Raw genomic sequence first — 26,556 nt, forward strand, 5'->3', positions numbered from 1 at the left:
CCGCGGCCGCTGCAGCTCGGACGCCCGCGGGGGTCGCGCGGGGCGGGGTCCGGTCACCGAGCGCGCGCCGGGAGCCGGGGGGCTCGCCCTGCCTCCTCGGGCCTAAGCCGCCCTGAAGAGCCCGAGCCGGGGAGGAGCGGGCCGGCCGGCCCTGGGGGAAGCGGAGAGCACCGGGGACGGAGGCGGCGGCCCAGGGCCCGGCCGCCGCCCGGAGAGAGGAGGAGGCGGCCGAGGGGACCATGTCCCTCAGGGCCCGCGGCAGACTCTCCACAGTGGACCGCGTCATCAAAGGTACCGGCCCAGCGCCCGGGGAACGGCCTCCGGGCTCTGCGGCTGGAGAGGGCCGGCCGGGGCGGGGGCCTTGCGGGCCCGGGGCGGGGCGCCCCCCGACTTCGGGGGCCGCTCGTCGTCCTCCCGACCCCACCGCCCTCCCGCTGCTCCCCAGCCTCAGCAGCTGCCCTTGTCGCCCCCTGCTCCCAGCCCTGCCGTAGCGCCCCGGAGCTTCCCCTGCCCGGTGCACCCAGCCCGCCCCGCAGTCAGAGCCCGGGACCTGGGCTGCCCGGCCCCGGGCCCCGGGCCCGGCCGCGATTCCCGGAGTGAGGAAAGCGGGTTGTGCCAGCCACGGGCGCGGGGCTTGTGAGACTGGCGGGATCTGCCCCGCGGGCCGGGCATCCTCTGGTACGGCCTTCCTGTAGTCTTCCTTCTGCCCTTGCCGGCCCTCCTGGCTAGCACAACTTGGTTTCAAATGTGTGCCAGAGCTTCACTTGGGTCTGGAAGGAGCAGTGGGAGTCTGAGGAGATGATTCAGACGATTTTCTTTTCCGATTTGGTGTTAGAAAAAAAGGAATAAATAGTGTTGATTGATGGCAACCCAATGGAATATTTGTTGTTTTGTTGTTGTTGTTGATAAGAGCAGCTTCGGATGTTTAGTTGAATATGTATTTAATAAATACTCTAGTTTATGAGGAAATAAAATGTTAGTACTCGCTGGGAGTCAGAGGTTTTAATCCCATATCTGACAATACTATGTGATACTGTGCAAATTACTTAACCTTTTTTTGGAACTCGGTATCTTCCTTGTAAAATGAGAAGGTGGACTAGCTGACTTCTTGAGGTCCCTTTTAGCCCTGAGTCTATGATGTGATGATAGTTTTCTGGCTTCATAAATTTTTACAAAGAATTTGAACTTACCCCTTTTATTTTGTTTTGTTTTTTAGGTTTTTTTTTTTTTGGCAAGGCAGTGGCCTTAAGTGACTTGCCCGAGGTCACTCAGCTAGCTAATTATTAATTTTCTTCAGTCTGAATTTGAACTCAGGTCTTCCTGATTCTAGGACCAGTGCTCTATTCACTGCCACCTAGCTGCCCCTACCCTTTTTAATTATAAACATTTCTTTCGGGGCGGCTAGGTGGCTCAGTGGAGGATAAAGCACCAGCCCTGGAGTCAGGAGTACCTGAGGTCAAATCTGGCCTCAGATGCTTAATAATTACCTAGCTGTGTGGCCTTGGGCAAGCCATTTAATCCCATTTGCCTTGCAAAAAAAAAACCTAAAAAAAATTATAAATATTTCTAAAATGCATCACATTTTCCCCTGTCTTGATTAAGATTAGACTGGCATAGCATATTATTTCTTTTTTTTGCTTTTTTTAAAAAGTTTTTTACTTTTTAGGTTTTTGCAAGGCAAACAGGGTTTTTGTGAATCCTAAATTTTTCTGTTGACTGTGTTGCCATGACTATAATAAATGTACTAAATAGAATGTTTATCATACAATAAGTTGATTGAATTTTTATAATTGCAGTGTACTCAGTTCCTTCATATTTATTAAATGCATATTTTTGTATAATCTTAGGTTTCTAGTTTGACATTTTGGTTCCTGGTGCAAACTTTCTCTCAATATGTGAAAGTGACTTTGTAACTTATTAAAAAAAATCAGTAGATGTTGGAGCAATGAGTGTCTGGTAGAAAGAGTACAGATTCTTGAATCATGGGATCTGTGTTCAAATTCTGCTTTGATAATTATGTAGACAAGTCATTTTTTTCTTCCTGGGTCAAAGTTTCCACATCCATAACATAGAAAGATTGGTTAGATGGCTTCTGAGGTCCCATCTAGTTTTTAGATCCTATAATATAAAGGTGATCTGTTTAAAACAAATATTTTCTGTGATTTGTTGTAATGATTTAGATTCATTATGGCATCACTTCTAATATCTAGGTCAGTGAACAAGAGATCCAAATGCTTGAATTCACATGAATGATTCATTTTCAACTTGATTGATGAAATTCTGAACTGTGTATTCTTTTACTTGGTTCAGGAATGTTACTTTTCTATGGCAAAATTTTTTCAAAAGTATAATTTCAGATTGAATCATTCCTAGAAAGAAGGAAGTTTGCTTATATATAGATATATATGTATATATGTATGTGTATAATCTATATTATATAGAGAGGCATATCTATAACTCTATACACATATGGCATATGCAGAGGTCTCAAATTCAAGGCCAGGGAACTAATCAGCAAAACTTCCTATGAGGCTGGAATTAGATTAGAATGTCATGGAGAAGTGTTTAACAAAATAAATAAAAGTACAGTATGACAGATAATGGTAATTTGTGGTTTTCTAAGTCACTATACAACCTGCTGGGTTTCATGTAGAAAGCTGCCCAGGAAGCCAGGAAGACTTGAATTTTAGTCCTCCTTCTGATGGATACTATCCATTTGACCCTTAGTACTTCACTTACAACTCACAATGACTATAAATTTCGGAGAAGGTGGAAACCTGCATCAGAAGAGTTTACTTCCTCAGGAGTTCCCATATACAGGTGAAATTGCAGGTCTGCAAAATATTTTACATATATTTTGATATTTGATCCTAATAACAACCCTGTGAGGTAGGTACTATTATTATCATCCCCATTTTCCTGTAGGTGATCCTACAGAGGCTGTCATGATTTGAGTGACTTGCTCTGTAAAAATCACTAGGTAAGTGTTCAAAGCAGAATTTGAACTTGGACCTTTTGGACCCCGAGACCATTGCTTTCATCTACTCTGCTGCCTAAATTTATTGTGTAGATTTTCACATGAGCTAAAGACTGGTGTACCACTGAACCAGTGGGGATTACTAGTTTTCCTCCCTCTTTCCCAGCATACATGTTAGGAGTACCCTCCAGTTACTCCTGTTAGAAGCCTCTGACATGCTTAGTCTCCCCCTAGTTTCAATCATTTGCCAAGTATTGTTGATTCTACCTGTCTATCATACAGCCATCTTTAGCTTATCTTTCCCATTTCTCACCTCAATGGTTGCAGTAGCCTCTCAATTGGTCCCCTTACCTCTGATCTTTCCTTTCTAGTCCATCCTTTACACAGCTACCAAGTGATTTTCCCAAAGTACAGGTCCTGATGTCTCTAGAGTTTTATACGAACTTTTCTGTTTGGCATCAACACCTCATATTCTGCTTCCAGTTTACATTTCAGATGTATTTCACATTGTTCCTCTTTACTTACTCTATAATCCTAGGCAAATTGATCTACTTATTATTTTTTCACTTCATCCATCACCTGTCTCTGGGTATTTACACAGGCAGTCCCCCTCGTCTGCTCTTCTTCCTCACTTTTACCTCTTAGAATGCCTAGCTTCCTTAAGAGCTGTGCTCAAGCATCACCATTTGTGAGGTCTTTGTTGAGCTCATAGGTGTTATAATACCTGAATTACCTTGTGCTTATTTTGTTTGTTTTGAATCTATTTATATGTATAATATTATTTTCCTGGATAGAAAGTAAATTTCATGAGGGTAAGGACTGTTAGGTTTTCATCTTTGTTATCCTCATGTTTTGTTTGGTGTCTTGCAGATATTAAGCAATTAATAAATTATTTTACTTGTTTATATTCATAGTTTTTATATTTTGGTTTTTTTTAACATTACTGTTACTTCCCTCCAGCTTTCCAAAGAGAATTCTCTTGTAACAAAGATAGTTTTTAATATTTTTAATCTTATTTTTATTGTCATTTTTTGCAATATCTTCATTTCCAAATATTTCATTCCTTCCTCCCCATCTACCAAGCTATCCTTTATAACAAAGATTTAAAAATAAAGAAAGAAAAAGCAAGTCAGTAAAATGACCCCATCCTGTCAACTGTGCAATAGTCCACATTCATAGTACAGCACCTCTGCTGGAAAGAGAAAGAATTGCTTTGTTAATTCTTCCCTAAGGTAGACTCTTGCCTCCTCTGAGAAAGATCACAAAGTGTCTCTCATGTTACAACATTTATCTACTATAAGGTTAGTTCTCAGGGGAGAATCTTGAACAGGATATTCCCTTCTCAAGAATCTTTAAATCTACCTCTGATGTGCCTGTCTGGACTTTTTCCTTCTGGTAATCTTACTCCCATCCCAATGATTCTGAAACACTGGATGCTATTGTCATTCTGTTCTCCATCCCCATCACTGACTGTCTTCTATAGTCTAGGCTTCTTCAGTCCAAGCCCCTCAAGCTTCCCTTCCTGATCTCCCCATTCTTTCCACTGTGCACCCTGGAATTCATACTAAAATTATTTATTTCTCACATTTCTGGCATTTATTGACACCTGACTTCTAGATGACACTGTTAACTATAAATTTTGTACTCCTTAACTAGTAGTAGTAAACTAATGGTAAACTAATAGTAAGCTAATGCTAATGCTCCCCATTGCTACTCTGAACTTTCCCTTTAACATCATCATTCAACATCTCCTTTTTTAGGGCTGTACCATTTGAAAAATCATTATTCAATCCAGATTTAGATGACCATTATTTATTTTTTCTCTCCCCCACCCTCATTCCATTTTCCTTTTTTTTCAGAGGACAGCACCTTGACCACAGTTTTCTCATTTTAATTTCTTCTTATATTAGGAAACTTATTGACATTACCTCAATTACTCTTAAGTTCCTAGCTCTTTGTTCTACTCAATTCATATACCTTAGCCATATATAGAGATAATCAAACCCTTGATCTTAGCATCACCCTCAAGTATCCCGCTTTCATATTCCTAAACTTTGAAATTCCTTTATCTGATTATGATCTATCATTCCATTTCCCTTTGTCTTATGACTTCTAAAACTTGTTCTTTTTTATGCTTTTACTTTATTTTTTTGTTTTTTGCAAGGCAGTGTTCAAGGTCACACATCTAAGTAAGTATTAAGTGTTTGAGATCAAATTTGAACTCACATCTTCCTGATTCCAGGGCCAGTGCTCTATTCACTGTGCCACCTAGCTGTCCCTTTTTATTTTACTTTTTTTAAAAAATTAGCAAGCAGTTATTTTCTCTTTCTCTCACTATCTTCTTCACTATGATCTCCATACACTCTACCTCCAGGTCTTTCTGTAGCCATCATACTGAACTGGATACATTTTTGTCTTGTCTCCTTTTATCCTCTACTCTTGAATCCCTTTTCCTCTTGTGGCAGCTTGCCAAACTCCAATTTTTGATTACTTTTACTATCTGTGAACTTCTTTCTTACTTATGTGCTATTTAATGGTATTGGAGAAAATTACAAAATCTTCCTTGATTAAGTCTGCTAGGAATTTATCTGATTCTAATTGTGTCTTCACTGCTGCAGTCCCTCTCAAAGTGCCAGCCCTTATTGATCATAATTTTTTTTAAAGAGGAAGAAGAGAGGAAAAGATTAGCCAAACAGATCAACACTTCCAAAAAAATCTAGTGTTAAATACAGTATTCCAAATTCCTAGATTCTCCCACTTCTTGTAGAACAGAGGAGAAAAATGTTATATCTTTTCTTAGAGGCCACAGTTGTCCTTACACTCTAGCAATACCTAAAGAAGTTTTAAAAACCTCTTAGATATCATCTGGAGTATTGTGTTCATTTCTGGACATCATGAAAACATAAGCTCAGTAGAGTTCATTGGAGGACATCCATGATGATGAAAGATCTTGAGTTCATGTCATATGTGGACCTTTTGAAGGAATCAAATGTTTAATCTAGAGGAGAGAGGGGAATACGTGTTAGCAGACTTCAGAAAGCCGAAGATCTGTCTTGAGGAGGAGGAATTAGACTTACTGTCTTTGGCCCCTGAGGGCAGAACCAGGAGCAATGAGTGGAAGTTTCATTAAAACAAATTTACCCTTGGTATCAGGAAATGTTTCCTAATGAAGAGAGCTTTAAAAAAAAAAAAAGAATGGACTGCCTCCTTGGAGAACTTCAAGCAAGAGATTGTATGACCATTTGATGAGCATTTTTAGTAGAGATTATTTTTATGTATAGGTTGGACTACGTGGCCACTAAGATTCTTCAAAGTCTTAATTTTGTAATTCTCTGAAAGACTCTCATGGAAAGAGAAAAGGGGAAGTGGGAAGGAGAAGGAAGGTGAAAGAGAAAGTTTTTTAATGTCTTTGTATTTCCAGTGCTTGACACAGTACATAGACAGTACAATATTTAATTAATGATTGTTTTATTGGACTGTATTGGGAAATAGCATGTAAATATATTCAATCACATATATACAAATAAATTCAAAATTATTTAAAATGGAGAGAGCTAATAATTGGGGTATTTAAAAAAAGGGCTTCATAGTAGAAGATAGTGAGGCAGCTTGATGGATCAGTGCCTGATCTGGAGGCAGGAAGACTCATCTTCCTGAGTTTAATTCTGACTCAGACACTTGCTAGCTGCATGACCTTGGACAAGTTACTTAACCCTGTTTTACTTAGTCCTCATCTGTCAAATGAGCTGGAGAAGGAAATGGCAAATTACTCTAGTATCTGACAAGAAAATTCCAGATGGGATTGTGAAGAGCTGGACAAACCAAACATCAACAACAAAGAAGGTGGCACCTGAGCTATCCTTTAAAAGAACCTAGGGGTTCTTCTGTGAGGCAGTTGAGAAATTGCTGTATTCCACGCCTGGGCACTTGGACGGTATGAGCTAGGATTTGGATGTGGGTTGATGTGTATAGTGTTGTGTATAGAAAACATCTAGCAGGCCAGTTTGACTGGAATAGAGAGAACATGAAGTGAGGGAAATGAAATAAGATTGGGAACAAGACTGTAATGGCCACTAATTAAGTTATCAGAATGAGGAGTTTGTATTTTATCTTAGAGACAGTAAGAGCCTTTTAAGGTATTTGTGAGGGAAAGCGGAAGTGTATGAGAAATTGGTCTGTTTTGGGAGTATTTGACATTTGATGGGAAAGATATATTAAAGATGTCAGATGGTAGAAGTAGGTAGGCCAATCAGAACTTTATTGCTATGGAGTCTGGAATAGCAACCAGTTGTAAGAGATATACAGAGTGTTGACAAGGATTGGCATTTTGATTGGATATTGGGGTTAAGGAAAAGGGAGAATAGCTCAAAGTTTGCAAATGATAACTGAAACAGAGAAGTTTGGGAAGAAAATGAGCTGGTTTGGATATGTTGAGTTTCAGATGTCTTTGGGACATCCAGGTAGAGATTTCTGACTACTCAATAGATATAGAGAACATTCAGGAAAGACAGGACAGTCAATCAATGAGCATTTTTTAAGCTCTTAACTCAGTTACTAAGCTAAGTATTGAGGATATGAAGAAAAGCAAAAATTATTTCTGCCATCAAGAGGCCAACATTATAATTAGGGAACAACATGCAAACGTTGTATAAATACGTGATAAATTGGAGGAAATCTGAAAGATGATAAATTCTTACTTCAGAATGTGGGATTCTAGCTGAGACTTGAAGGGAGCTAGGAAGCAAAATGAGGAATGAAAGAATTCCAGACATGAGTAGCATTCAGTGAAGGTGCTGAAGCTGAGAGTTGGAATGTTTTACAAGTCTGCCAGTGTCACTAGATTGCATATTACAAAGAAAAGAAATAAAGTGTAAGATTGGAAAGGTAGGAAGGGGCCAGATTATGAAGGGCTTTAAAAGCCAAACAGAAGATTTTATATCAGGATGCTGAAGTTCCACTGTATCACTGAATGGACAGTAATTTGGTCAGACCTGGGCTTTAGGAAGATCATGTTGGGAGATTTGAGGTGAGAAGACCAATCTATTGAAGTGATCCAGGTATGAGGTGAAGAAGGTTTGGGTTTGACAGTGTTAGAGGAGAGGTTGGAACATATATGAAGGATTTTATAAAGATAGAATCAATAAATCTAGGTAACATGTTGGGTGTGAGGAGTGAGAATGGGAGGAGTTGAAGATGACACTTATGTACTTATCCTGTGTAACTGGAAGAGACATGATCCCTTTAAAAGTAATAGGAAAATTAGGAAAAGGAGAGAATTTTGGGGAGAGATACTATGTTCAGTTTTGGATTTGCTGAGTTTAAAATGTCTTTGAGATATCCAATTTATTGATATTTTTGTCTTTGCATCACCCAGGTTTCCCTCATATCTCTCCTTCAGAGAGCCATCCCTTCCATTATGAGAGGATTTTTTTTTAAAAAAAGAAAAAAGTGGAAGAAGAGGAAAAAAAATGAGCAAAACCAACAACATAACACTGTTCCTCGTCTGTGACTGTCTCCCACTCTACCTCTGCAAAGGAGTGGGGAAGTTGTCTTCTCATACCTCTTCTTCAGGGATAAATCTATTCTTTTTAATTTTGCACTATTCATTTTTGATTGGCTTGTAGTTATTCCTCCATTTACATTGCTGTAGTCAGTCCCATTCCTGGCTCTACTCACTTCATCAGGTCAAGTAAGTTTGATCATACTTCTCTGTATTCTCATATTCATTCTTTCTAATAGTATAGCAATATTTGATTAAATTTATGCATCACAGTTTGCCTAAGCATTCCCCAATTGATGCATATTTATTTTCTTTACAGTTCTTTACTACCACATAATGTTCTGCTGCAAGTATTTTGGAGTATTTTGAATTCTTTTTTTTAATCAATGACTTCTTTGGGGCATTGGTCAGTGTATTTAGACATTGTAGTTGCTTTATTTTCAAAATTCCAAATTGTGTTGTTAGAATTTGCAGTTCTACCAACAATGTATTCTTTTTCCTGTCTTTTTAAAATCCTTATTATTATAATTGCTTATCATCTTCATGACTATTACTATCCAGGGTAACAGTTTGCTACTACTCAGCTTATAGCTAGATATCGTCCTCAATTTCTCAGTCTTTCACCCCACCTACCCTCGTATCCAATCTGTTTTCTAGTCCTGTTGATTTTCCTTTTGTAACACCTTTTGTATATTCCCTATTTTCTCTTTTGACATTGCCACCACCTTAGTGCAGACTGCCATTACCTCCCCTCCTATTACAATAGTCTGTCAGTTGACCTCCTTGCCTCAAATTTCTCCCCATTCTGCTCCATCCTTTTCTCAATCTTCCTAAAGCACAGGTCTGACCATGCCACCTACTATTCAATGAGTGCCAATAGCTCTATCACCTCTGGGATCAAATATAAAATGCAAGGGCATTTTAAGCCCTTTCCAACTTGACCTCCTCCTTCCTTCCCAATTTTCTTACTCCGTACATGTCAGTTCAGGGACAAGGTAATCCATTTCCCAAATCCAGGTGTTTTCATTAACTCTTTGCCAAGTCTGAAATGCTTTCTTTCCTCATCTCCACCTGGCTTGCTGCCTTCTACAAGAATCCTTTCCTGATACCTCTTCATGTAAAATGCCTCCCTCTGTTTATTATCTCCAGTTTGTACATAGTTATTTTATGTTGTCTTCCCCATTAGAATGTGAGTTCCTTGAGAGCAGGGACTGTCTTTTACCTTTCTTTGTATCCTTATACTTGATACAGTGTCTGCAAAAAGTAGGAACTTAATAAATGCTTATTGACTCACTGGTGGCTTTGATTTACATTTCTTTTATTGTTAGTGATTTGGAAATTCTTTTTTTATGGTTGTTAATAGTTTGTAATTATTTTTGAGAATAATTTGTTTATATCCTTTAATCATATCAATTGAAGAATGATTTTTGGACCTACGTATTTCTGTTAGTTGACTATATGTCTTGGATTTCAAACCCTCATCTGAGAAATTTAATAAAAATTTTTTACATTTGACTGCCTCCCTTCTCATTCCAGATGGATTAACCTTATCTGCACAAAAGTCTTTCAATTGCATGTAATCAAAATTATCCACTTTTAATTGACTCTGTTATTTGCTTGGTTAAGAACTCATCTCCTAACACATTTTAAGAGGCTTTATAAATGCCTATTGACTGATTAACATGACACCTGAGCAAGTCACTTAACTTTTCATGCCACTAGACAACTCTCTAAGACTATCACCTGTTGATTTGCATTGATAGTTTCCTCACTATATATTAAATCACTTGGTTTAGATCAATAAACTTTTGAGCATAAATATAGCCAAATATACATATTGGTATTTATATAGTGCTGGCAGTTTTTAGATGAAAAATTATGCATTTTTCCTTCCTTGTAAGAGTTGTATTGGTTTACATTTTGAACTGTATATACTTAATAATTTATTAATGTAATGAGCTTTTAGAGTGGATCATCTTTCTCCTGGGTATATGTAAGAGAGTATTTTCAAAGAAATAGCTACTTTTCCAGGGATTTTGCACTATTGGTAATCTGCTGACAAGCTAAATAATTTTTTTTTAAATATAAAAATTATCCCAAGAAGTAATTGATTTGGGCAGTTATGTGGCCCAGTGGATAGAACACCGGCCCTGGAGTCAGGGGAATCTGAGTTCAAATTCACCCTCAGACACTTAATACTTTAACTATGTGACTTTGGGCATGTCACTTAAGCCCATTGCCTTGCAAAAAAAAACTTTTTTAAAAAAGTAATTGATCAGATTTTTTTCGAATATCATTCAGACATTTGATATCAAAGTTGTTTCTTTTTTGCCATAAAATATATAACTACAGTTAAGAAAAACCTCCTATGAAAAATATTATGGACTTCTTTCTATTTGGTAGGAATAGAAATAGGTACTTAGTTTTAGGCTTATGAATTTGTGACTGGAATGAATTTAAGAAATAAAAGAACATTTAATATGAAAAATTCAATTAGATGGCTGATTGTTTTAAACTTGGCTACTTCAAAGAATTGGATGCTTTGCTAGTGACTTTAAGGTAAAGAATAATTTCAGTGCATTTGCATTTTGACACTATATGTAGAACTTGTTCAGATAGTGTTATTTGAGCTCATTTTTGAGAAATCTTTTGCTGAAACATGTAGGAATAGATAAATAAACGTGTGTCTGTGTAACAGATGACAACATGAACAAAAATTGTGGAACTTTGTTTTTTCTTCTGCTATTATTCTTACGGGACTTTGACACTATTTCTCTATTTTAAGTTTTAATATCTTAATTTTTAGTAATTTTGTACTTTTACCATAGAAAATTACTTAAAAATTTGATTTGAAAGTTTCAATCCTGACTGGTTTCTAACCATTATCTAGTTAAAGCTCACAATTTGTTCAGTTGTTTATGGGTAAATGTCTTTGTTCAGATGTATATGTATATATTAGAAAGACATGCTAGTGAATTTAGCTTTTGTTGTGAAATCTTTGTTATTCTGGTTGTTGAAGGACTTAAGCTTGATAACTAGACTTTATGAAAAGATAAGAAAATATATGCAAAGTATGTGTACAACCTGACCAAGAAGATATTTATCATTATGGTCATTTTTAAAAACATTAAGGCTTGTACTTTAGTATTTCCCCCCAATTAACAGGTAAAAATAATTTTTGGCATTTGTTTATTAAAATTTTTGATTTTTCAAATTCTTTCCATCCTTCCCTTCTTCATTGAGAAGGCAGCCTATTTGATATAGGTTATATATCATTATCATTATTATTATTATATTATTATCATAACATTTATTTAATATCTGCAGTGTATGGTGTCTTGGAGAATTTAAACTATAATTTAGAGAAATATTAGAAGATTTAAATGCACTTGAGGAAAAGTAGCCATGTACAGAAGCTTGGTCTTTGAATGTCTACATTGAGCAGTCATGGGATCTTAAGTTTGGAGATATAAAGGACCTTTGAGATCATCCACTTCAGTCCCTTTATTTTACACTTTAGGTGTCTGAAACCTAGAGAAGCTAAATGACTCATCTAAAGTTACACAATCAAATAGCAAGTGATAGAGACAGAATTTGAATTTAAGTCTTCTGTCCACGACTGTTTTGCTCTTTCTAATATACCACACTGAATCAGTGAAGTCTTAGAAAAAGTGTCCAGAGAGAAAATTAATCGAAATAGTAGTTTTTAACATATTAGAAAAACACTTTGGTCAAATTGTTTCAGACCTTAATTGAAGGAATATTTAAAAATTAAGGGGAGATATCAATAAAATCCTAAATGATGAGTCAAAGAATCAATCTTAGAAACAGTAACTATAAAAGAAAATTACAGTGATGAAACAACATATCAGAATTTCTGAGATGTAGCTAAATGTGTCCTTAGAGACATATTAACAAAATATTTTTAAAAACTGAAAACCAACAGATAAATCCAAAGTAAGTACAAAAGAGAAGATTTTAAACATTATAGGAGAAATAGATAAATTGAAATAGAATCATAGAAATGATAAATAAAAATAAAAGCAGGTACTTTGGAAAGATTAATAATGTTGATAAACCACTTAGCTACTCTTATTAAAAAGGAGAGCAGAAAAATCAATAAAATGGCAAATAATCAGTGAAATTATAGCAAAACCAGAAGAAATTAGAATAATTGGAACATAATATTCAGCAATGCTAACAAAAGAAATAGAGGAAAGTATAATGTACCCAAACTATTAGAAGACCAAATTGAAATCTTAAGTAAGAAAAGGAAATAGATGTCATAAAGGAACTACCAAAGGGAAAAAGCCTCCTGGCTGGTCCTCATAGATTCAAAGGAGAATTCAGTCAAACTTATTTAGTGTCTATACTTCTCAAATTATTGTCAAAAATTAAGAAAGGAAACACCTACCAGAATCTTGAGATAAATATAGTCATAGTATCTAAACTAGAGAAAAATAAGGGAGACAGCAGTAGACCATTATAATAATTAATGAATATTGATTAAAATTTTTTACACAAAATCCTGTCAGATTACAACAGTTCACCCAAGAAATCATTCATTATGACTGTGGGTTTTATTCTATGAATGTAAGGATGGTTCGACATTAGTAAAAATCAGTACAATAATTTTATATATAAAAAACCAGGGATCCAAAGTTACATGATTATCTTGGTACATGTATTGGAAAACTTTTAACAAAGTACTAAACTCTTGTACTGTCCTTTTAAAAATATTATAAAAAAGCATCTATAAAACCAAAAAAACAAAACCTCAAAACCTGCCATGGGAATCCACTAGCATGTTTTCTAGTAAATGCCAAGAGTGGATACCCCCTGTCCTTACTATTATTTGCTCTCCTTCTGGAAATACTATCAACAGCAATAAGATAAGAAAAATTAAAGGCAAAATATAGGAAAAGAAAATAAAAGAGAATCAGCAAAGATACTACTAGTTGAAGCAACTAATAGTTTCAGCAAAAATTGTAGTCTACCTCATTGGCTAATATATGACAAAAAAGGAAAATGATAAACGTTGGAGACGATGTGGGAAAATTGGGACATTAATGCACTGCTCAGATTTCAGAAAAACCTGGAAACATTTGTGTGAAGTGAGCAGAACCAGAAAGGCAATGTACACAGTATCAGCAGCATTGTGATGGTCACCTATGAATGACCCAGCTCTTCTTAGCAACAAAATGATCCAAGATAAGTTCAAAGGACTCAAGAAGGAAAATGCTCATCCAGATGTAGAACTCATGGACTCTGAATGCAAATCCTAGCACATTTTTTCACTTATTTTTTTCTTTTTATCTGTTTCTTCTTTCACAATTGTGACTAATACGGAAATACATAATACATGATAGTACATGTATAATCTATGTCAAATTACCTACCATTTTAGGAAGAGGGGAACAGAGTGGGAGAAAAATTGGGATATCAAAATCTTGTAAAAAATGAATGCTAAAAGTTATCTTGACATATAATTGGGGAAAATACTATTTAAAAAGAAAGAAAAATTGCAGATTATATAATAAATTCTCAAAGCTCAACAGCATTTTTATATAATAAAAACAAAACATAGAAAATATAACAGAAAGGAAAATCCCATAAATGCATAAAATACCTGGGGAAGCAATCTACCAAAGCAGATAAAAGATTTGTATAGATTAAATTACAAAGACAACCTAAATTGTAGGAGGAATGTTCAATGCTCCTGGCTAAGCTAGATGAACATATAACCATAAAAAAGACTGCTATCAAAATTAGTTTACACTTTTAATGCTATATCAAATTACCAAGAGTATATAGAATGGTGTAGAATTTGATGAAATAGCAATTTATTGGGGACAAAAGGAGCTATATCAGGGGAAATGATAAAAAGAAGTAGTAATGAAAAGGGGAAATACAGTAAAGGATCAGTCACCAAATCCAACTGGTCTTGATTTTTTAAATAAGAATGATTTAGGAGAACAGATAATGCATGGAAGAATCATAAATATAACCAAATTGAAAAATTCCTTATTGGTTTTTTTAAAAGAACTGTTGGGAAAACTGGAAAGCATTCTGGCAAAAATTAGGCTTAGATCAATACTTGACACTACATTCTAAATGGATAGGATATTAATATTAAAGATCCTATTATAAAATTAGAAGAGAAATGCTCATGAACCTTTCACAGTGATGAGAAGGGAAGATGTATTCTTAGCCAAATAAAAGAAAGAATTATAAAAGATAAAATAGATAATTTGAAATACTTGCAATTGAAAAACTTCTGCACAGACAAAAGTATATATTAGTAAAAAAGGTAAATGTTCAAATGGGAAAAAACTTGGTATAAAATTTCTCTGATAAGAATTTGACATTCAAGGTAAGTAATAAATGTATAAGACTAATGGCTACTTTTCAATAGATAGTCAAATGATAGGAACAGTTCAAGAGAATTGAAAAGTATTCTCAACCACATGAAAGAATGTGTCAAATAATAACAAGTGAAAATCATCTTACAATCTGCAAATTGGCAGATGGTCATTGTTGGAACTGTGTGGCACAATAATTAAACATTGTTGGTGGAGCTGTGACATGGTGCCATCCTTTTGGAAAACAGTTTGTAATTTTGTGAATATAGTGACTTAAAATATCCAATACCATCTGAACCAGACATTCTTTTACTAGACTTATACAACTTCAAAGAAGCTATCGACAAGAAAATCCCCGTATATTCCAAAATATTTATAGCAGTACTTTTTGTGATAGCTAAGAATTGGAAATAAAGTAGCTACCCATCAATTAGAAAATGGCTAAACAAATTGTGGCATATGGATGTAACAGAATATTACTGTCCTGTAAGAAATATGTGTGATGTGATTGACTACAGAGAAGCATGGAAAGAGCTACATAAACTAAAGCAGAGTGAAGTAAGCAGAGTCATGGAAATTATAAACACATCTACAGCAATGTAGAGAATGACACACCAGAAAATCAAAAGTAAATATGACAAAATTATAATGATTAAGGAGGACTGAAATGAAATTAAGGAGGACTGAAATGAAAAGAACTGAGGAAGATATCCTCAATCTTAGACCCCAAGTGGAGAAAGAAGGTCCACAGGTGTCATGTATATTGTTCAGACATTTTCACTGTATTAATCAGTTGTGTTGATTTTTCTTCCTCTAAAAAGAAATACTTTGTCATATGAGATGACAATCCACTAGGAGGATTGGAAGAGGATATTTGAAATTACAACGATGACATTTAAAAAATGTCAATAAAGATGTATTTAAAAAGAGAAAAATAAGGAGAAAGATATGCTAGAACTAAATGGCAGAAAAAGATTTGGAGAGCTATTGGAAGGCTCTAGGGAAGTTCTTTGGTTATGAGAGCAATATTATTTTAATTATTGTAGAATATGTTTCTTGAAGACAAACATTTTCATTTTGTATCTCTGTGCTTAACATAGTGGTCTGTTGTTTGTCCTTCATTCTCAAAGAACTTTACATTCGGGAGATGATGCTATGACATGTGCATGAATTGGATTTGAGTTGAGGGGCTGCTGTACAATGTCACCAACCTTGCTTTCTCCCCCAGAGCCATATGGGTCCAGTGACCAGTTATGAATCTGGATTGATGAAGATAGCCCTGGATTGGAGGCAATCAGGGTTAAGTGATTTGCTTAGAATCTTGTTTGTTTTTGATTTTTTGGGTCTTTCATTCTCAAAGACCAAAATGACACCAGGGAGTGATGCCATGACAAGTACATGAATTGGATTTGAATGAGAGGGTGCCGTGCTAAGTTTCCAGCCTCACTTTCTCCTCTAGAACCATCTGGGTCCAGTGGCCAGATATCAATCAGGATGACTAGAGATGGCCCTGGATGCGAGGCATTTGGGGTTGTGACTTGCCCAAGGTCACACAGCTAGTAAGTGGTAAGTGTCTGAGACTGGATTCAAACTCCAATCTTCCTGATTCTAAGGCCAATGCTTTGTCCACCATATCATCTGACTGCCCTTGCCCAGAGTCACACAGCTAATAAGTGTCAGTTGTCTCATTCTGGATTTGAACTCAGGTCCTCTTGACTCTAGGGATGGTGGCATTGGAGAGAAACTGGAAAAGCTGAGATTAACGATTTGATATTATTTTCCATTGTATATTTTAAGTTGAGGTATATTTAAATTGAAAAGTAAAATAGTCCATAAAATGAACTTCTTTTGAATAGGTGCTATTTCATAATTGTCTTAACATTAGTCAATTCACTTAAGTTCCTGCTTTAGACATAGCCTAGTCTCAATGTTGTATAAAAAGAACTATAAGATAGGATTTTTAATCTCAAGGAGTTTATATTATCTGTGATATATGCTTAATTTTCACATTGAATTATTATTTATATGTTAAAATTTCTTTTTAAGTATTTAGATGGTGCTTTTTATAAAACAAATCATGCATTTTGGATTGGAAATATTATGTTTATAGTTGGATAGAATAGCTGTCCTTGTTAGGTTATGCTTATATATTTTTATTGTGTTTTTAATAGAATTTACATTGTATATTTTATAATCTCCAGAAGAATACCTATGACTAATACCATTTGGAAGAACAGAAAACTATACTATAGCTATCTCTTAGGAAATGTCTGCCTTGCCTTTTAAATTAGCATCAGCTATGTAAATAATCTTTAATGCATCAACTCACAAAGTGATCTGAGAAGAAAGACTTGACTTCTGCACATTTATTGCAACTCCATATGTATTTTTTATATCCCTAATTGCTAGTTGATATGGAGTATCTTTTCATGTGACTATTGATAGCTTGGATTTCTGACATAAAACCATCATTTCATATCTTTTGATACTTTATTGTTTGGAGAATTGGTAGAATTGCTCTTATTCTTATAAATTTGAATCAGTTTCTTAAAAGTTTTAGTGCAGTTTCAAGAACTATTAACATTTTAAGTAGCCCTACTATTTTTGGGATACCCTATATATCTTGGAAATGAGACCCTTATCTGAAAAAACTCACTGCAAATGATTTTTTTTTCTACTCTTATCTTTTTCCTTAATAATTTTTGCTGCAACATGGAGTTGATGATCAATCTTAATGGACTTTCTCATTCCATCAGTGAAACAATTTGGGGGTATCTGTGATGGAGAATACCATCAGTATTCAGAGAAAGAATTGTGGAGTTTGAACAAAGACCAAAGACTACTACCTTTAATTTAAAAAAAAAGTTGCCTCATGTAATTTTGCTATATCTTATATTTTATTTTTTTCCTTAAGGATATGATTTCTCTCTCAACAGATTCACAATATATATAGCATGGAAACAATGTATTCTATGGGGAGGTGGGGGGGGAAGGAAGTGAGATTGTAAAATTCAAAAATTAATTAATTATTTTTTTTAAAAGAAAAAATAATTTTTGCTACATTGCTTTTATTTATACAAAAAGTTTTCATTTTTTCATCAGAATTATTCATTTTTATTTATTTGATACTCTGATGGATTCTGAATGCAGATCAAAGCATACTATTTTTCAATTTTTGTATTTTTTTATTGTGCCCCCTTTTGAATCTTTCTTCTCTAATAATATAACTAATATGGTAATGTTTTTGCATAATTGAATATGTATAACCTATATCAAATTGCTTACTGGTTCAGGAAGGAGGGAAGGAGGTGAGAGAGTGAGAGAGACAATTTGGACCTAAATTTTTTAAATTAATGTTAAAAGAGTTTCTTTTCATCAAATTGGAGGAAAATAAAATATTAATTTTCTTTTTATAAACAAAAAGTTAAATATTTTAAACGACCATATAAAGTAACCTTTACAATGCTGAGGTGGTTTATGATTGTTTATAAATTTGTGTATAATCCAGGAGTATTTTAAAGTCATCACATTAAAACAGGAAATTTGTTGTCTTACAGAGGTCAAAAGCTAGGTTAAAATTAATAAAATCAATTTATTAAAAACTTTCTCTGATGGATGTGGATGCCTGGGATATGGGTATGTTCCCTTTGATTTTTCTGTACAAAAAGGTTACATATTTTCTGAGGACAGTTATAACTATACGGTCAGGGAAACACTGACTCAAAATATAGAATGCAAAGCTTAGGGAACAACAAGTAGACTATTTCGGTTGAGTTGTAGAGTGCATGAAATAAAGCAATGTGAAACAAACCTGGAAAAGTAAAGGAGCTAAAACTGAGATGGGTTTTTGGTTTCCAGAGTGAAGAGTTTGTATTTTATCCTAGAGATAGATGGCAGCATTTTGGCAGGGGTTTGCACTGAAGAAGGGAGAAATTAGAATCTATTTGGACGTTGTTAGAAAATTCAACCAGGAAATAAAAAGAGAAATATTGTTGGAGAAAAGAGCATAGATTTGAGAGATGGTGTAGAGTTAGAATAAACCATGCTTTAGATAATTGAGTAGAGGGAGTGAGAGGAGAGGAGGATTGGTGATGCTGCTCTCTACAGAACTATGGAATTTGAGAGAAGAGTCACCCTGGAGGGGAAGAATTCAGTTGGTACATTAGTAATTAGGAGAGCAATTTATGGAGCTAAAAGATTGTTTGGCCTTTTGCAGTTTCTTTTTTGTGTAAGTTCATGCTTTAAGTTCATGAAAAGCATATTTAAAAAGAGATATAGGAATCATGATACAGTGGAAAGAGACTGGACTTGGAATTAAGAGAAACCTGGGTTCCAGTATTAGCTTTGATACCAACTGGGTAATCGTGGGTAAATCTCTTAACCTCTCTGAGGTTCATTTGTAAAATGAGGATAATTCTTTATCTAGTTCCTTTCCAAGATATTTGTGAGAAATGTGCTTTGTAAACTTTGAAGTACTCTAAATGTGACTTCTCATTTCTACAAATAGTATTTTACTTCAGTTTTTTTTCCCAACTTGATGACTTTGATGTAAGGAGATTGTTCTAATTGTGGTTATCAAATGATTTCATACTGAACAGCTTTCTAAAAAGCAGTATATATAACTAAGCAAAATAGTTGGGATGGTAAAGAGTAAACTTTCTTTTGTTTATTGTGGAAAATAATGAATTGTCTTTCACATGAAATTATAGAGTTTTACATATTGAGAAATAGATATGAGATTTGGAGGGCTTTGTCTACACTTAAGTTTTTCTTATGGTATCTGTTTAAATTAGATTTCTTATGTTTTGAACTTGAAAACTTTAGTATCTTATAATTTATCATAGGATTATAGTAATTCTATACTTCATAATAATAGCTAACATTTATATAGTACTTACTGTGTAACTGGCACTATGCTAAGCACTTTGTGATTATTATCTCAGCTTTTTATATTCTTATTGATTTATTTTTATTGGTTATTGCTAAAAGCCCATTGATCAAAATGATGATTCCTGTTAGAGATTTCTGACCTGAGCAATGCACAATAGAATTGTACAGCTACTTATTCTTTTTAATAGTTTCTTAGAAGACAAGGGATTTTAGCATTAGAGATTTTATTCTATGAAATAACTTGTACTAGCTTAAAAGTCACAATTGGGCTGAAATCAAGTAAGAGTGAGTGAAGTCAAGTGAGAGTGGCAAAAAAAAAGTTGCTTTAAAGAATCTTATTTTTTTGCCTATACATTCTGTTGAGAAGATCCAAAAGAAGAAAGAAATATAGAACCATTTCTCTGGAAACTTGAAGGAAATGATTTTTTAGATAGGGGTAGGGCCTAGACTTGTGATTTCCAATGATAAAGGAAACTCCTGGGGAAAACCCTCTCTCTACCACCTAAATCAGCTCCTTTTCTGCAGTTTATTCTTTTAGAGGATTATGTAGAGAAAGCAGTGACAGAGGAGGGACTAGAACTTGAACCCAGGTCTTATGTGACACTCTCATGTTTCTTTCCTTTACTTTAGAACTGTGTGTAATTTGAAGTTAAGGAGGTCCATAAATAACTTGGATTTCCTATATAAAAGACCAGTCAACCAATATACATTATGCCTCAAAGAGTACCGTCTACAGGCAAGAAATGTCGTGCAAACAGATGACATACAAAACAAGCTATAGACCACTAAATTTATTTTATTTTTTTAAAGATTTTATTTATTTTGAGTTTTAAAATTTTCCCCCTTAATCTTACTTCCTTCCCCCCACCCCCCACAGAAGGGAATTTGTCAGTCTTTACATTGTTTCCATGGTATACATTGTTCCAAACTGAGTGTGATGAGTGAGAAATCATATCCTTAAGGAAGAAATATAAAGTATAAGAGCAGGATCAGACAATAAGATAACTTTTTTTCTGAATTTAAAGTAATAGTCCTTGGTCTTTGTTCAAACTCACCAGTTGTTTTTATGGATACAGATGGTATCCTCCATTGCAGACAGCCCCAAATTGTTCCTGCTTGTTGCACTGATGGAATGAGTGAGTCCATCAAGGTTGGTCATCACCCCCATGTTGCTGTTAGGGTGTACAGTGTTTTTCTGGTTCTGTTCATCTTGCTCAGCATCAGTTCATGGAAATCCCTCCAGGCTTCCCTGAATTCCCATCCCTCCTGGTTTCTAATAGAACACTAGTGTTCCATGACATACATATACCACAGTTTGCTAAGCCATTCCCCAATTGAAGGACATTTACTTGATTTCCAATTCTTTGCCACCACAAACAGGGCTGCTATGAATATTTTTGTACAAGTAATGTTTTTTATCCTTTTCCATCATCTCGTCAGACCCAGTAGTGGTATTGCTGGATCAAAGGGTATGCACATTTTTGTTGCTCTTTAGGCGTAGTTCCAAATTTCTCTCCAGAAAGGTTGGATGAGTTCACAGCTGCACCAACAGTGTAATAGTGTCCCAGATTTCCCATAACCCTTCCAACAATGATCATTATCCTTTCTGGTCATATTGGTCAATCTGAGAGGTGTGAGGTGGTACCTCAGAGAGGCTTTAATTTGTATTTCTCTAATAAGTAATGAGTTAGAGCAATTTTTCACATGCCTATGAATTGCTTTCATCTCCTCATCTGTAAATTTCCTTTGCATATTCTTTGACCATTTGTCAATTAGGAAATGGATTTTTTTTTAAAATATGACTCATTTTAGAAATGAGTCCTTTGTCAGAAACATTAGTTGCAAAGATTGTTTCCCAGTTTACTACATTTCTTTTGATCCTGGTTACAGTGGTTTTGTCTGTGCATGTAATGTAATCAAAATCAAATGTAATCAAAATCATCTAGTTTGTTTTTAGTGATGTTCTCTATCTCTTCCTTAGTCATAAACTGCTTCCCTTTCCATAGATCTGACAGGTAAATAGTCTTTGATCTTCTAATTTGCTTATAATATTGTTTTTTATGTCTAAATCCTGTATCCATTTGGATCTTATCTTGGTATAGGGTGTGAGGTGTTGGTCTAATTTAAGTTTCTTCCATACCAACTTACAATTTTCCCAGCAGTTTTTTATCTGAGAGTTTTTATCCCAATAGCTGGACTCTTTAGGTTTATCAAACAACAGATTACTATAATCGTTTCCTGCTATTGCGCCTAGTCTATTCCAATGGTCCACCACTCTATTTCTTAGCCAATACCAGACAGTTTTGATGACTGGGCTTTATAATATAATTTTAGATCGGTAGGGCTTAGCCCCCTTCTTTTGCACTTTTTTTCATTAAATCCCTGGAAATTCTTTTTTTTAAATTTTTTTATTAAAGATATTATTTTGGAAATTCTTGACTTTATTTTTCCATATACTTTTTCTAACTCATTAATTTTTTGGAATTTTGATTGGTAGGGCACTAAACAGGTAGTTTAGTTTTGTATAGACCACTAAATTTAAGCATCTGTTAAGAAGGTTTCCAGTAAAAGAAGGGATTTTAGTTGAGACTTAAAAGTAAGGTAGGGCTGCCAGTTACATTCTTTGGAAGAGGGATCACATTCTAAAGTGGGGAACAATGTCTGGAGCCAAGAGAGAGTTTTGTGTTGTCGAATAGTCAGGTCAGTGTCACTTGATCAGATAGTATTAGGGAGGGAGGTATAAGGCAACAGAAAAGGACTAGGTTATGAAAGGCTATGAATGCCAAACAGAGCAAGCATTTTCATTTTGTATTTGTCCTTCATGAAGGTGATATGAAAGCACTTTTATTGAAAAGGAGGTTGATAGGGTCAGACCTGTGCTTTAGAATCACTTTGATGTCTGAATGTCCTTTAACTACAGTCTGTTTAAAATTGTTTTATACATAAAGTGAATATTTAGTTTCATATGTATATTTTACATGTGTGTGTATACCTCTGTGTGTGTGAGAGGTACATCCAGATATCAACTCTCCTTACTTCTATGGATTCAGGTATTATTTATGGAGATTTTGTGATTGATGGAGATGGAGAATTTGTTATTGACACAGAGACTAAGATATATAATGATCTATTTTTAGTGGATTAACTTGATAACCTTGTAAAAACAGATGATGAATTTCCTTGCCTGCTGACTTCTAGGAAAACTGTTTGTCCCTGTCACCTCCCTCTCACTCCCACCCCTTTTCTTTCTGGTGAATTTTATTTTTGCAATAATATGTTACAGTCAGTAGAGGCATTTAGAACTAAAAAATGATAGATTTTAAATGAACACTATATTTCTCCTTTTAAAATGTGGAGATGAACTTGGGGTCTTAAAAGCTATGTCCATGGAGTTCACATTTTGAAGATTGTACCAAGTTGGAAAGGCATGGTTTTAGAGAAAGTCTGTGTCCTCTTTCCAAGAACCAACCTAATGTAATTACAATTAATTTATCACCAGAGATTGATCCCTGATGGATGAGCATTTTGGGACACAACTATCCATGAAATAAATTAACACAATATGTGCTTAATAGTGCATTTTGATTGCTTGATTTAAAAAATGGGATCTAAAAACATTATGAGAAGGTAAGAACTGAATCACTTTGATAATTTTGCACTTGCACTAAAAATAAAATCCAAAGTCATAAAGAAATTGTACCTAAAGGGAAGAATAAAAGCTCACAAATTTTCCTTAGACAAAGGAGTTACATCATGTGCCGAAAGGCAATAATAAATGTCATCTTGGTTATGTGACTGCTATGAAAATAATGACAATTTGTACATCACCATCTATTATAGAAAATGAATTCTATGAAGAATTTGACAAAAACTTCCAAATTAAATCACCAATTATCTTAATACTCTGACTTCAATACAAAGGTTGGATCAGAGTCCTGGGTAGGTTGGAAAATCTATTCAGGAAAAAAGAAACTAAAGATAGATATTTATATTTATTTGGGAAAAAATTTATGGTAAATATAAATTGGTAAATAAATTATATGGTAAATATAAAAACTTCTCAAATATAAAAGGAAATGATAAAAAGTCAGTGGTAACTTTCAATCTACTGTAGATAAAAAAGATTTCCTTTAAAAGAGGCACCAAAAATTTTCAAACATCATGTTTAAAAAACTTTTCTAATTTTAAAAACTTAATAAGTAATTTTGATATTTTGACAAAAGTTAACAAAAGAAATTATTAAAAACTCAATATTGCCAAGCTAATAGAGAATATTAATTGAACTGGAACTATGTAGATTTTTCTTTGAAGAACAGTCTCAAAGTGGGCAGTAAAAATTTTAGACTTTTAGACTTACTAATTCTATTACTAGGAACAGACCTTGTTACTGTTATCAAAAATAAAGAAGACCTATTAGTTCAAAGATTTTTTTTACTAGTATCAGATGTAATTGTAAGAAAGTTGGAAGTAACCTAAATACCCAGTAGCAAAGTATGATTAAACAAATTATGATTCACTGGAACACTCCAGTGTAAATTAAATAGACAATAATGAGAAATACAAAAAAAAATCTAAATAGATGTTTTCTAAACTAATGTAAAGAAAAAAAAATGGAGTAAATAACAAAATATAAATCTTAGGAGGAAGTTAATGGGCAAAAAGGGAAAGGAATGAATAGAGAAAGAATCCTAATTGAAGGACTAAGAGAAAAGCACAAGTCTCAACACTTTATGTGATAAAATTAATTAATTAAATTGAAATAATAATTAAACAAGGATACTTGTTGATGCTTAATTTCTAATTTTTGGTGTGGGGGAAGAGTTTACAAATTGTGGCAAATATCCCCAAAACAAACTTCCTCAATGAGGAAGTGTAGGATATAGTTCATTATCACTATTCAAAATCAGTTTTCAGAATTCTATTAGAGAATTTGCTAGATAGAACAAAGGTTAAAATCAGTGCCAAATTAACCAAAATTAAAAAATAAAGATGAGAAAATGACACTATGTCTTTAAGGTAGTTTCATGTCAGCTTTGATGGATATGCTCATTTCATCAGTGTTGTGATGAGGGACAATTTTAGGGGATCCATGATAGAGAATACCATCTGCATCCAAAGTAGGAATTAGTTTAAACAAAGATCAAACATTATTATCTTCAATTTTAAAAAGTTGTTTATGTATTACATAATTTTGCTATCTCCAATAGTTTTTTCCTTATGCATATTTTTTCTTTCAGCACATTCAATTTTGATTTATGCATATCATGGAAACAATTGTAAGCCTTTGTCTTTTGCTTTTTAGAATATTGTATTCTAATATATTGGGCAGTTATGTGATGCAGTAGATAGAGTACCAGGTCTTAGAGTTGGGAATACTGTCTTCCTGAGTTCAAATTTGACTGTGTGACCCTAGGCAAATCACTTAACCCTGTTGACCACAATTTCCTCATCTATTAAATTGAGCTGGAAAAGAAAATGTCAAAGCACTTTAGTATCTGTTCTAGGAAAACCTCAAATGTGATCATGAAGAGTTGGACTGATTCCAAGACACCCCCCCCTTTTTTTTTTTAACAAGGCAGTGGGATTAAGTGATTTGGTAAAGTCACACACCTAGGCCAGATTAGGACTCAGGTCCTCCTGACTTTAGGGCTGGTGCTCTTTCCACTGATCCACCTAGCTGCTCCTCAAGATCACATTTTAAATAAAAGCTGCCAGGACTTTTGTGATCCTAATTGTGTGAATTTGAACTACTTCTTTCTGAATGTCTGCAATATTTTATTTTACATGATATCCCTGGATTTTGTCTTTAACATTTCTAGGATTTTTTCCTCTTGGGATTCCTTTCAGGAGATGCCTTTGGATAAGTTGAGCTGAAGATATCCAGTAGTCAGTGAGAGATGTGAGGCAGGAGATTAGGGCTGGATAATAATGAAGAGAAATAGTAGACCGAGGAATTCAGGTGTTAGGGTATATTGAAGATCCCTAATATAAGGGAAGGAGTTGGGGAAAAGAGATCACAAAGAAGAAACTGAACTCATTGAAAATGGAAGAAGAATGCCCTGGGGGGGTTAGTGGGTTGGTTTTTTTTTTTTAGTTTTTGCAAGGCAATGGGGTTCAGCGGCTTGCCCAAGGCCACACAGCTAGGTAATTAAGTGTCTGAGGCTGGATTTGAACTCAGGTACTCCTGACTCCAGGGCCAGTGCTCTATCCATTGTGCCACCTAGTGGCCCCGAGAGTTAGTTCTTAATGCCCAAAGGATTTTAGTGATAGATTTGGTTAACATGAAACATAAAATATGAGTAGTTGCTAGTGACAGTGGAAGGAAGAGTTTGAAATGGGGAGCTAGTAGTCTTTTGACTTCCCCACCGTTTAGGTGAATGGGGGGGTATATTCAACAAATTGTAGCCAGTACTGGAATAGCCTCAGAAGGGAGCATGGCATCAGTGAATGCCACAATGTGGAAATATAAAGGTTAAGATTAAAGGAAGGTAGCTTTGTTGGATGCTACTGGTATGGCTTCTCTGTTGACTACCACAGAAGTAGGTGTTACTGAAATTCCTAAAGAGAAAGAACCTGATATGAGTAGAGGTATGATAGGCAACATGTTCTAATATCTCGAATAATACTTTTATAATTATTATCTTTTTTTGAATAAAGTGCATTCCAATACTGGGTACAAGATCCACATAGTGATGTTCTACTTTTCAACTTAAACTAGCTGAGACATTTTTATCATTATTCTGTTAGATCAGAATTTTAGTGTTTACCATCAGTAGAAGGAAAATTCAGAAGCAGTCTTTCTGTGCAGAAGGAGATTAATGAAAATT

General features: G+C 34.9%; 1 protein-coding gene across 2 annotated transcripts in view; it reads left to right on the forward strand.

Annotated features, from left to right (window-relative positions):
• The first annotated feature begins 1 nt into the window (after position 1).
• PPP3CC (protein phosphatase 3 catalytic subunit gamma) overlaps positions 2-26,556 on the forward strand; it is a 129,546-nt gene continuing 102,991 nt past the window's right edge. Inside the window, exon 1 of one of the 2 annotated variants that reach the window (XM_074209151.1) lies at positions 2-291. In XM_074209151.1, coding sequence (XP_074065252.1) covers positions 240-291 — 52 coding nt within the window. In that variant the 5' untranslated portion in view covers positions 2-239. The remainder of the gene's footprint in view (positions 292-26,556) is intronic. The other variant, XM_074209152.1, reaches the window with a different exon arrangement.

This window comes from Macrotis lagotis, chromosome 1 (assembly GCF_037893015.1).
Source record: "Macrotis lagotis isolate mMagLag1 chromosome 1, bilby.v1.9.chrom.fasta, whole genome shotgun sequence".
NCBI classification, from domain to species: domain Eukaryota; kingdom Metazoa; phylum Chordata; class Mammalia; order Peramelemorphia; family Peramelidae; genus Macrotis; species Macrotis lagotis.